The sequence below is a fragment of the Festucalex cinctus genome, chromosome 13 (genome assembly GCF_051991245.1).
Source record: "Festucalex cinctus isolate MCC-2025b chromosome 13, RoL_Fcin_1.0, whole genome shotgun sequence".
NCBI classification, from domain to species: Eukaryota; Metazoa; Chordata; class Actinopteri; order Syngnathiformes; family Syngnathidae; genus Festucalex; species Festucalex cinctus.
In genome coordinates, this window is record NC_135423.1 from 10,068,511 (window position 1) to 10,080,139 (window position 11,629).

General features: G+C 47.4%; 2 protein-coding genes across 4 annotated transcripts; both read right to left on the reverse strand.

Annotated features, from left to right (window-relative positions):
• Positions 1-21: 21 nt before the first annotated feature.
• rnpepl1 (arginyl aminopeptidase like 1) lies at positions 22-6,448 on the reverse strand. Of its 2 annotated transcripts, none has more exons than XM_077542034.1 (11): positions 5,228-6,448; positions 4,712-4,852; positions 4,120-4,271; positions 3,928-4,044; positions 2,184-2,419; positions 1,987-2,100; positions 1,774-1,886; positions 1,619-1,712; positions 1,335-1,553; positions 569-711; positions 22-499 (listed from the first exon to the last, which is right to left on the reverse strand). In XM_077542034.1, the coding sequence occupies exons 1-11, from the start codon at positions 5,708-5,710 to the stop codon at positions 275-277; spliced, it is 2,037 nt and encodes a 678-aa protein (XP_077398160.1). In that variant the 5' UTR covers positions 5,711-6,448; the 3' UTR covers positions 22-274. The 2 variants fall into 2 exon arrangements, with proteins under 2 accessions (XP_077398160.1, XP_077398159.1); XM_077542033.1 differs by having other exon boundaries at positions 1,335-1,559; positions 5,228-6,447.
• A 1,311-nt stretch (positions 6,449-7,759) lies between these two features.
• On the reverse strand, positions 7,760-11,436 carry rpl35a (ribosomal protein L35a). 2 transcript variants are annotated; one of them, XM_077541879.1, is made up of 5 exons: positions 11,316-11,436; positions 10,698-10,736; positions 9,266-9,418; positions 7,983-8,127; positions 7,760-7,843 (listed from the first exon to the last, which is right to left on the reverse strand). In XM_077541879.1, exons 2-5 carry the CDS (start codon positions 10,706-10,708, stop codon positions 7,820-7,822), a joined length of 333 nt encoding a protein of 110 aa, XP_077398005.1. In that variant the 5' UTR covers positions 10,709-10,736; positions 11,316-11,436; the 3' UTR covers positions 7,760-7,819. The 2 variants fall into 2 exon arrangements, with proteins under 2 accessions (XP_077398005.1, XP_077398006.1); XM_077541880.1 differs by lacking the exon at positions 11,316-11,436 and adding an exon at positions 10,898-11,268.
• Positions 11,437-11,629: the final 193 nt, after the last annotated feature.

The following is an 11,629-nucleotide window of genomic DNA, read 5'->3' on the forward strand; positions in this document are numbered from 1 at the left end:
CAAAATGTGTTTTTGAAGGTACTATTTGTACGTGAAAAATAATTAAAGTATCAAATTAATTATAGACAAAATATTAACTTTTTATTGCTAGAATGGGCTAAATAAGTGAAGTACTGTATTCCTTTAAAAGTTGAAGCCAACATGTCGTCATTGTCTCCTGTCTTCTACACACACTGAAAATTGTGTCCGATCCTTTTATGAAAGCAGCAGGTGGCTAATAACGCAGACATGATCCTGTTTGTGGTTTTGCCGCCATATTGAACAAAAGCCTCCCTCACGCCGACACGTTGACGTCTCGCAAGGAGACGGCGGCGTCGGGCGATTGCGTGGGCGGCGCGACGTGCGCGTTGTGTTGTCCCTGCGCGATGATTTGCTGCAGCGTTCGCCGCAGGTTGGGGTGAAGCCGGCGCTGGGTCTGCCGGAAGGCGTCCGCGGCCACGCCGCGCATGGTGCCCGCCGACAGGTCCTCGTACAGCGGCACCGTGTACATGCGGGACGTCTGAGCGCAAAACACGATAAGTCAAGAAAGAGGCTCGCACGCTTCCACGCTCGTTGTCGCTTTACTGACGTGTTTTTGGAGGAAGGCGGCGAGTCTGGGCAGGTCGGGGTAGAAAGCACTCCTGACCACCAGCTGCAGCCAGCGCACTTGAACCTCCGCGTTCAGGCCGTCAAACAGCGACGCGTAGCACGCGTGCAGATGCGACATCACCTCTGAAACGCACACACACAGACACACTCAGACGAGTCCTGCACCCATCATGCTTAGCGCTTACAGTATGTAGTTATCTAAGTTATGTTTCCTGATGATAATGCTGAAGAATCTATCAAATATTTCTGTATCGGATAGCGAAAACTCGATGGTGTGGTGGCATATTTGGCCAAGGTCAAAGTGCGTTTGATTGTCGAGTGGTTGTGCAGTCACAAGTGTTCATTTTAAAAGGTGTGTCAGGATGAACAAACGTGTGAACTCACTTTGGAGTCTTATGTGCAACAAAAATTTGTTCCGGCATTTTCATGCTGTTAATGGATGACTACTTTCTGCCGACCTGAAATGCACAACTTAACATAGCCTAGCACAGAGGTCTCTAAGTTCGGTCCTCGAGAGCCCCTATCCAGCCTGTTTTCCATGTTTCTCTCCACTAACACACCTGATTCATGATCGGGATCGTTATCAGGCTTCTGCAAAGCTTGTTGATTAGCTGATCATTAGATTCAGCTGTGCTGAAGGACAGAGACATGGAAAACAGGCTGGATAGGGGCTCTTGAGGACCGAATTTGGAGACCCCTGGCCTAGCAAAACGTAGTTTAGCATAACGTAGCATAGCTTAGCGTACCGTGAGTCAGGGGCGCGTGGTCCAGCATGCAGTCGAGAAAGAGAACCACCTGGAAGGTGGTCCAGCCCGTCACGTCTGAGACGGCGGTCGCCTCTGGCAGTTGGCAGCCGTTGGTCCACGCACGACACAGGTCCCGCACCGGCTCAGTCAGGGCGTCCCCCGCCGACAGGTCCGGCTGGTATGGGGGCGCCCCACAGCCCGTCAGCCAGTGCTGGAAATCTGCACCTGCCGGGGAGGCGAGGTCAGTCGGTGGCACGATGCGGGATTGCCGACTCCGGACGCACCTTCATTGCGCGCCGCCTCAGGAAAGGTTGCTAGGAACAAGTCCAGGAAGTCCTGAGCCACCACGCTGGCGAACTTGAACTCGCTGATGTAGTCCTGTCGGCGGGAAGGCTTCGTGTGAGCGCGAGTACGAATGTGCGTGCGTGCGCGTACTGACCCGCAGGAAGCCGTCGAAGCGTCCGACGTCACCGCACAGCGACGACAAGTAGGACACGAAGCAGAAACCTTTCTCGTACGTGAAAAGATTCATCAACGTGCTCGGGTTCACGCCTGCACCCACAAAAACAACATGTAATGGCGTTGACTGACCAAGTACCTATACCAGCATCAGTACAGAGCCGATACCATGCCAGGCCTCGTGCGTGCTTACCGGGCTCCAGTTGGACCTGCAGCCGAGTGACGGGGTTGTCTTCGCCGAGCAGTCGCAGTTGCCTGTGCAGGGCGTCTAATCGTACGGCACTTTCCAGACAGGTGAAGGCGGCGCCTGAGGACGGACGGCGAGACGGCTGAAGACGGCGATCCGCGACGATGATGTACAAAAGGACCACGTGTGCTGCGGCGGGCTACCGTAGGCCTGGGCGGTGATCCTGCGCTGTGCGTAAGTGGCCAGGCCTTCGCTCAACCACATCTCCTCCCAGCTGGCGTTGGTGACGGCGTTGCCGAACCAGGCGTGCGCGATCTCGTGGACCACGTCGATCAGCAGGAACTCGCCGCTCTCCAGGATGGACGCCACGATGAAGGTCAGGCATGGGTTCTCCATGGCCACGATGGGGAAGGACGGCGGCAGGAACACCAGGTCGCACCTGACCCATGGCGAAGACGACAAACGCGTGAGCCATCACTTCCTCTCGCTTCGGTCCACGAGCCGCACAAAAAACGCCCCGTTTGCTGGCATCCGACTTTTTGCAGATACGAGTCCGTCATTCGGACCATTTTGCTTCCACAACAACAGAAAAATGACAGGCAAGCTTTTTTTTTTTTTATCGTTTGCGTAGAACAACTCATCTTCTGATGAGCTGAGTGAAACGTTTTTTTTTGTTTTTTTTCCCAATCCCACTGACGTTCCAGGCAGGACAGTCAAGGACTGCCAACAAGTCAAGTGGGATTGCTAACCTGACAATCAGTTACTGTGTTCTACTGCACTACTTATTTGTACGCATGCTCAAAATGGAAAAAAAAATATAAAGTAAAATATTATATATAAATATAAAATATATAATAATATATACTACTACTACTACTACTACTACTAATAATAATAATAATATATAAATGTTATATGTATATAAAAATAAAATATAGAAAATAAAAAAAATAAAATAAATAAAATCGTCTCATACTGCCCCCTGGTGGCCAAGGTGGCTGCACCAGAAGTAGCCAGCAGGAAATTGACTGACTTAACACCACATCGGAAGAACGGCACTCAAAAGGGAAAAGATGATTTGAGAAGCGAGCGTTTTGAGTCACAAGCGCGACCGATCAACGCATTCACACAAACGATTTCACCTTTTCAAATACAGGGAGTCCTCGAGTTATGTCGAAGTTCCGTTCCTACGCTAGCAATGTAACCAGAATTTAAACTTACGTCGAATTTCCCCATTAACTCATTCAACCCCCAAAACGTATAAATGTTTTTTTTTATTACTTTGTCCTTCACGCCCAAAAATGTGTTTACATGTATTTTGTTTTGCTTTTTTATGCAAGAGCATACAGAAGGCCTTGATGCAGCCTCTGACCTGAAGAGGTCGCTTAAAGCAGCGGTAGTTATTAGAAAAAACGGTCAACAGTTGGATGTTGCAACAAGCTATTTTCCCCACCGTTTTAAACAAATTTGTGAATAATGATGAAACTTAGCTATATTCTAATGCTCAATGCTACAAAACGGAAACGGATACAAATATACTTTTTTCCTGATGAAGATGAGACTCTTATCTTTCTTTTGGTAGTTTCCATGTTTTTATAGCAATAGAACCAAATATTCTGTTGGCCTTGCAAAATCAGTCAAAATCCAGTAAAACAGCTGGGAGCGAAGGGGGTTGCTTCAGTGAAAATGGCTGGGAGTGAATGAGTTAAAGTCGAAATGACTTAGGTCGAGTGCGACTTAACTCAAGGACTCCCTGTATTCCGCTCATTTACCGTTTGTTCACATTCACCCCCTAACCCCCCCCCCCCCCCCCCCCCCCCCAACCCCCACCACCACCACCACCCCGCCCCCGCCAGCCAAGAGGATATCTGGAAGCGCGGACAGCCCCGCCCACGACGCCACCCAGACGCTACTCCCCTCTCCCCATCGCGTGACGGCGCCACCGACCTCCCCCACAGGTATGGTCCGAAGAGCTCCTCGGCTGTGGTCAGCCAGCTCTCCACGCTGCCCCCTAGCTTCTTGGCGGCGCACGACAGCAGGCACGGCTCGGCCCACACGCGGCTCCTGGAGGGACGACAAGATGAGGACGAGGCGTGACAAAGGGAGGACGGATGGACGGACAGATGTGCGGACGGGTACCTGGGGCCCACGTCAGCGTGTCGAAGGTTCCCGGCCACCAGAGCCACCAGGTAGGCGGGCACGGGCGCGTCCATGGAGAAGTGGAAGACGCGCTCCGCTTTGGAGTAGCAACTACGGGACGCGCTCATCAGAACCGTCACGTCGTCTGGAACCTGACATGAACACACGCATGCACAAGTCACCAACTCACTCTAAGGTTGTTTGAAAGCGCTATACAAATAAAGTCGACTTGACTTGATGTGAGCGGATTTGAATTCAGTTCCCAAGCGTTTGCCATATGCTTTTGCATTGCACTTAAAACCACAATAACAAGGTGTACTTTGTGTATGCGCCAGAAAACAGGTAAGCTGTGATTGGTTACATGAGCCCTTGTGATTTCATTTTCAGTCGACAGCAAGTCGCAAAATGTGTTTTTAAGGGTACTAATTGTATACGAAAAATAATGAAAGTATCAAATTAATTATAGACAAAATATTAGCTTTTTATTGCTATAACGGGCTAAATAAGTGAAGTATCCCCTCTAACAGTTGTCATTTAGTTGCCGTTATCCAGCATCCTATTTTAAGAGCAGAGCGGGTCAGGGGTTACTCACGCGAATGGCCGCCGTGTACGTGCTCTTGACGGCCGGAGAGTCAAAGCAAGGAAAGAAGGAACGATTGGACACGGAATGACCTTGAGTGAACACCAGAGGACGATCTTGACCGCATGTCAGCTCAGAGTCCAGCCACCACATCTGGAACATACACATACGTTACAGTACTGTACTGACAATCGCTTCAAATGTCATCACGCAGCCGTGTGTGTATTGTATGTGTGTGCGTGTTTTAACAAAGTGGTTGTTAACCTTGTCGGAGGTAATGAAACCCACCAGAATTGTATGCATCATATATTCACCAAACCCTTCTTCATTGAATATTTGGAATGAAAAGCGCAGAGGCCTTAGAATTGAACCCTGTGTAGCCAATCATTTGAGTTAGGTGTGTCTTGACCTCCACCCAAACCTCGAAACTCAGTTAACAACCGCTTTAAATCATATGCACATGGATCATGAATGCATGCATGTGTTTTTGATGTGTGTCTGCATGTGCGCTCTCATGCACGTTCTCACCGCAGGTCCGTCCGTGGCGGCGTACCTGACGGTGACCTGCATGTGCGTTCCGACCTCAACAGGTTCCGGAAGGTCGATTTTGAGGGCGGAGCCAAAGTCGGCAAAAGGCTCCAGGCGGAAGGCGAGGCAGGTGGGCTCTCGGTCGCCGCCGCTCGTCTTGCAGTCGACGGCGTGGACCGTCAGGGACGGGTGCGCGTCCAGCACCAGCGTGGGGACCCCCGTGACCAGGGGCAGCAGGTCCAGAACCAGCCAGCCACTCATCTCCTTCAGCGCAAAGTTGATGCGCAGGTCCAAGTGGAAGTGACGCAGACGGAAGTCCGCAAAGTTAGAAGCAGACGCCACGTCAGTGGGGGGGCGCCGCCCGGACCTCCTGGAGGCGGAGGCGACGGAGTCCCCCACGCAGCGCCCCCTAATGGATGGGGTCTTGCAACAGCAGCACAGCGAGGCGGGCGAGGATGTGGGCGCGGGGGCCGGCAGAGACATGGCACACGAATGTCAGCAAATGAAGGACAAGTGGAACATGAGCAAAAAGTTCAAATGCAGAGTGATGGATTGAAAGCTAATTAGCATTAGCATTATTAGCCACGGGAGTTCAAATTCAATAAGCAACTTCAAACTCTACTTTTAAAGTCAAAAGAAACGAATAAAAGTCCAAACGCACTACTTGAATCCATTTAGCAACTGAACCAGAACCGGAAGTCGACTTGGAGGCTTGGTCAAAAAACACACGTGTCATCTGCAAGGTGATTGACAGGAGCTTAATTAGCAATAGGCTCATTAGCTCAGCCACAGGATGGTGGGGGGGCAAAGTCAACAAACAACTTCAAAGTCCAAATTCCAAGTCAATTCCAAGCAAAAGGTCCAAAGGCGACGTTCCAGTCCACTTGACAACCAAACCGAGGAGCGGAACCAGAAGCGGAAGTCGACTTGGAGACTTTAAGATGATTGACAGCATGCTAATTAGCAATGTTAGCATGACAAGGACCCGCTCGTCCGGTCTCAGTGGCTTTCTTCACCTCAGCCGGCTTCCGCGCGCTGTCCGCCGGCTCCCACATGCGCTCTGGTTCGGTTCGGTCTGGTCGGCTCCCGTCGAGCAAGCCGTCGTCCGTCTGTTCCGATTCTGCCGTTTTGTGTTCGGGACGTTCGGGTCAGGACAGTTGGAGGCTCGCGACGAGCCAGCAAACAGGAAGTAGAAGACACACGCTGATAAAAGTTTGTCATGTACGCGAGGGGGCGCGCGAGAGCACGCCAGGGCAAGGTCAAGAGGCGTGGTCATGGTAACCAGCAAACACTCGCTAACTTCCGCGTGAAATTATTTGTAAACAGACAAGTGCTTCTTTTTTTACGTTTCCTCTTTGGTGACAAATTGTACGACAAGAAGCTCATGTCATGTTAGCAACTGTCATGGTAATGAGAGCGTTTCAAGTTCAACGACGCACTTGCGGTCTTTCACCTCCCGATGGCGCCACAGGACTTCAGGAAGGCGCAAACAGCAAATCGCCATCTCAAGTCTTTTTTTAAAACAAACGTGTCACGCATATTTAAGAGTATTATTTTTTTAATTTCAAGGGATACTTGACTCGTTGAACCATTTTCATCAGTGAAAAGTTAATATTTTGTCCAGAATTAATTTGATAACATTTTATTTTTTTTGCGGCGCCGCCAGTTTGAACAACCCCAGAAAAAAAGTGAGCCATGATTGGTGGTTACCTACTTCCTCAGCACAGGTGATGTCATTAGTTGACAGCAAGTAGAAAACTACTTTTTAAAAGGTATTAATTGTACATGAAAAATAATGAAGTTACTGCTGAAAATGCCCTAATGAGTCAAGTATCACTAACTCTTTCCACCTGGATTCCAATTTCCAAATATTCACAGTACGATTTCTGAATTGTGATTTGCCATGTTGAACTACTTCCACTTCGAGTCCAGGCTCGGACCCTCCTGGGTGGAGTTTGCATGTTCTCCCCGTGCCCGCGTGGGTCTTCTCCGGGTACTCCGGTCTCCTCCCACATTCCAAAGACATGCATGGCAGGTTAATTGGGCGCTCCGAATTGTCCCTAGGTGTGCGTGTGAGTGTGTATGGTTGTTCGTCTCTGTGTGCCCTGCGATTGGTTGGCAACCAGTCCAGGGTGTCCCCCGCCTACTGCCCAGAGCCAGCTGAGATAGGCGCCAGCAGCCCCCGCGACCCTTGTGAGGAATAAGCGGTCAAGAAAATGGATGGATGGATGGATGGAACTACTTCCACATTTATCTTGTCAATTTTGAACCTCATGTAAATTTCATCCTAAAGTGTTTGTTTTTAAACGACACTACCTTCCTTACTTGTGTGCCCCATCTTGGGTGGAAAAAAAAACATTTATCAACTTAAAAGTTCTCTCCATTTTATGAATTTCTGCTCACAATGCTAAAATAACCAACTTAGTGCAGCAGGATTCCAATCAAATGTGAAAAAAAGTGGCAAACATTTGGAATGAAAATGATTAAAAGGCGATGGAACTCAGCATGCCCAACAAAACAGACAGGAACATGTCGAGTCACTCTTTTATTGTTTATTTACAAACAACAAGCTTGTGGGGACAGCCGTGGAGTTTACACTCGGGAAGGGTACAACATCTGAGAAGAAAAAAAAAAAAAAAAGGGAGATCAGACATTGGCAGGCTGTGAGACGATGAAATGTCAGGTGAGCAAATGGCCCAACAGTGCACGGAAAGCATCATTTACAGTCACTTGCACGACGGCGATGTGCTCGTACCACTCGTATGCGATGTCCGATGGCTTTGGCGGGCAGGTTGCTGGTGAACTTTGCCCTCACCATCCCGCTGTTGCCGTGGGCGCGCATCACCTTTCCCCAAATCACACGCGTCTTGTTGGGCTTGCCGCCAGGCGTCACCGTGTTCCTGATACACAAACACATGCAAGTCAGTACACGAGACACACACAAACATTTTGTTTGGGGCTGAATTTGAAAGGCCAGCCATTTGTAAACGTTTCTGTGACTCTCCCAGTCCATTCGTTGCAAGCGACCAATGAGGCCACCTTGTAAATGCACTTGCAGAGCACAGCCTGATTAACCACTGAATGATTTTCAAGAGATTTCTTATTGGCCGAAGCTTGAAATGAACGATTTTTTTTTTTTTTTTTTAGCGCTTACCTACGGAAGTGTATTGCATTCACTTGAAAAAAAACAAACATTTTTTTCTCACTAATTTCTTGGGCGAGCTTTGTTTTTGTTGTTTTTTTGAGTAATTTTTTTTTCTGTTTACATTTTTGGTTCATTTGAATTAATGTCAGGAGCCACTAGAAGTGACCCAAAAGATGGAATTTTTGAAAGTACAATGCCACTGATTTAAGAACTTGTCAAGTGATTGTCAAGAAAAAGCTTGGAAAATGCCTCCATCAGCGCTTTCAACTCCCATTTGCTTTTGTCATTTGGTCCAAGTAAATGTTGAAAATGCGCAAAAATGTGAAGAAACAAGGACGTCTCTGCAGTCTGTCCATGGCTGAATTCCAAAGGCAAGGACACGTTTCGGCGCCAGTTGACCTTCAAGTCGTCACTTGACGGCAAACAACAACAGAGTGCTAGAAATGTCATTGGACGTTAAATCGGCTTTTGCTTCTTCATCACTGGCAATGTTGCTTCTTTTCTTTTACGACCTAAATTGATCAAGGACGTTCAAACCTTTGACAATGTGTATGTGAACTTGAAAATGATAAATTTAACGAATACCAAAGGATAAAAAAAAAAACCCAAAAAAAAAACCTTGAAAAGCAACTAATGTTGCCGTTTTAAGCATGAAGGCACAAAAAAAATAAAAAATGAAATTAAATTCATTTCACTCATGAGATTTTTTTGGGATATAATATCACATTTGGAATTTACATCGGCCTCCAAAATTCCACATTGGTCAGCTGGCCGTCTCCCAGAGTGTCATCAGCAGGTTGCAAGAAAGACTAGAAGAGTCACAGAAAGGCACACTCGCTGTCCCCAACTTTTTTAGGAGGTAGAGAGAAAGGGAAGGAAGGAAGGAATCTGACTTTTTGGCTTTGTAGACGTAAGCGCATCGTTTGCCCAGGTAGAAGTCGACCTCGTCACGGCTGTAACATCCTTCCAGCTTGAGCAGCGCCGTGTGCTCGCGCTGATTCCGCAGGCCGCGCTTGTAGCCCGTAAAGATGGCCTTGCTCCACAGCCTAAACAGACACACACGTTAGACATTTCAACATGCACTGCTGAACCATCTTTAGCAGTATTTTCATCAGTTACTTTGTACTTGTCAGTCCTACATAAACGCGGATTCATTATCTTTGGGTTGACTCAAAATCAAACATGAGCGTCAACTTTGGAAAACAATGAGCAACAGCTTTGCCTCTTTTCCGAAATGTCATGGACCGACGCCCATTGAATCACAATACATTTTCATTTGTGCATTTTCTCCAAGGTCAATTTGAAACAGGTTCCTGTTTTACAAATAAAGCATGGAAATTGAAACTTTTTTTTCCCCCCATCCCATTCATCAAATGACAAAATAATGGACAGATCAACCGATGATTCAAATAATGGTAGTCCAGTTTTTATCAATTTAGCGCCGGGCCAGTTTCGAACCGGGACTCAGTACTCATTCCTAAGTAAAACGCTGCACGAGCTTGGAAAAGCGGATGATGGGTTCCAGAGACCCCTCCACTCAACACAGTGCAGCTTTTGCTCGCATTGTGGGCTGTGGCGGTCATTATAGGCAAGAATCTGAAGAAACTTAATGAATGCAGACAATGAAATGTATCCACCTTCAACCACGCTAGTAAAGCACAGCTCCACTACTGCATAACTTGATTCTGTCAGTACATCTCATCTTAAGCCCAATTCACACTGACCGTAAGAAATAGTACACTTGCAAAAACCTTCCGCATCGCCGCAGTCATTCCGGACCGTAGCTGGTGTGAATTGACACGTAGACTTGAATGCGTTCTATCCTTGCGGCGTCCGTACGGCCATTGTACAGAGAACGCACCACGTCCGTTCCGCAGCCAGTGTGAATTGAGCTTTAGAGTGGCTGAAATGTTGACAAGCTGTGTGGCCATTTCAGCCCTTAAATGTTTTTCACTGACACTTGTAAGCCAATCAGACAAGAGATTGTCTAGGTGACAGACCAAACTGATTTACTGCAGGCCAAGGTTTCCTCGTTACGTCGACTGACAAATCAGGACCACCAGCAGGAGAGTTGTAGGTCACAACAAAATAACCACCTCCATTTAAAAAAAAACAAACAAAAAAAACACACACAACAACAACAACAACAACACACTATCATATACCAGACAGGCCAACATCAAATGTTTTCCAAAAAGAGGCCATTCCAACAGATCACACGCCGCATTTGGACACTTTTAGGAAGTCGCACTATATTGTTATCTTAACTCAAAAGCAACATCTTCATTTGAAATCAAGTTCAACTATAACAATAATCTGCCTTACCTTCCTGGCATCTTCGCTTTTCTTTATAGGAGAGCTCACCTGCGCATGCACAGAAAATCAAATAGTGAAGCAGTGTAATAAGACATTCTGTTGTATTTCCATGTCCAATATAACTTTTGGATAAACATAAAACATAAAACAAAAAAAACCTTCCACTATGTCGTACTGATGGCACATTCCCACCAGCAGATTTTCCGTACTTTATTTCTCTTTAGTGTCGGTGACGTTAGTTGTCTCTGTCGGTTTTAACACAGCCCACGAGTCCAAAGTGTCCTGAACAACTGGTGTCAATTCAGACTTTAAAGTGAGGAAAACACGAGCTGGAAAGCTCACACGCTAACGTCCCATAGATGCGCCGGTCGGCGGCAGTCACGCCAAAGCCGATTTTGAGCCTCTGAGCTGGTTGAAAACCTCACCAGAGCAGCCGGCGGGCGGAGGTAGCCGCGGCTAGCTAGCACTTAGCAGAAGAATCCGAGCTCAATCTCGGCCATCATAAAGTCCACAAAAGAGCAAAGTACGCACATGACCCCAAGACGACATGATGACGAGCAGCGAGCACAAATTACTCAGATTTGTCCAATACATTCCGATATTTTGTCGACATGTTGAGATTCTTACCTGCTCCGCTAGCGCAAATATGGCGAAAAAGACCGCACGAAAAGAATGCTGGGAAATTATTGCCAACAGGGGTGGTCGCGGCGCGCCTGATCAAAATAGGCACATTTGGTTTTACTCGTCTCGAAGGTACAGTACCTGCAGGCAAACTGCAATCGTTTCTACGTTTTGAACTGTTGCCAGTCTTAGAAGACACATTTATTCCAAATACATCTGAAACATAAAAATAAAAATAAATAAGTCTGTTTTTGTTGGCTTTATTTTTTTTTTAAATTACATTCAGAAGATTCGTCTCGGAAATCGCTAAATAAACGCGT

Excerpts from the sequence above, each read along its gene's own strand:
- rnpepl1 (XM_077542033.1), bottom strand. The coding sequence starts at position 5,710 with ATGTCTCTGCCGGCCCCCGCGCCCACATCCTCGCCCGCCTCGCTGTGC. Across the intron at positions 2,101-2,183 it reads GATCACCGCCCAGGCCTACG|GCGCCGCCTTCACCTGTCTG; the intron begins GTAGCCCGCCGC and ends GTCCGTCCTCAG. Across the intron at positions 712-1,334 it reads CCACGCGCCCCTGACTCACG|AGGTGATGTCGCATCTGCAC; the intron begins GTACGCTAAGCT and ends TGTGCGTTTCAG.
- rpl35a (XM_077541879.1), bottom strand. Across the intron at positions 8,128-9,265 it reads TACGTCTACAAAGCCAAAAA|GAACACGGTGACGCCTGGCG; the intron begins GTCAGATTCCTT and ends TTTGTGTATCAG. Across the intron at positions 7,844-7,982 it reads TCGGACATCGCATACGAGTG|ATGTTGTACCCTTCCCGAGT; the intron begins GTACGAGCACAT and ends TTTTCTTCTCAG.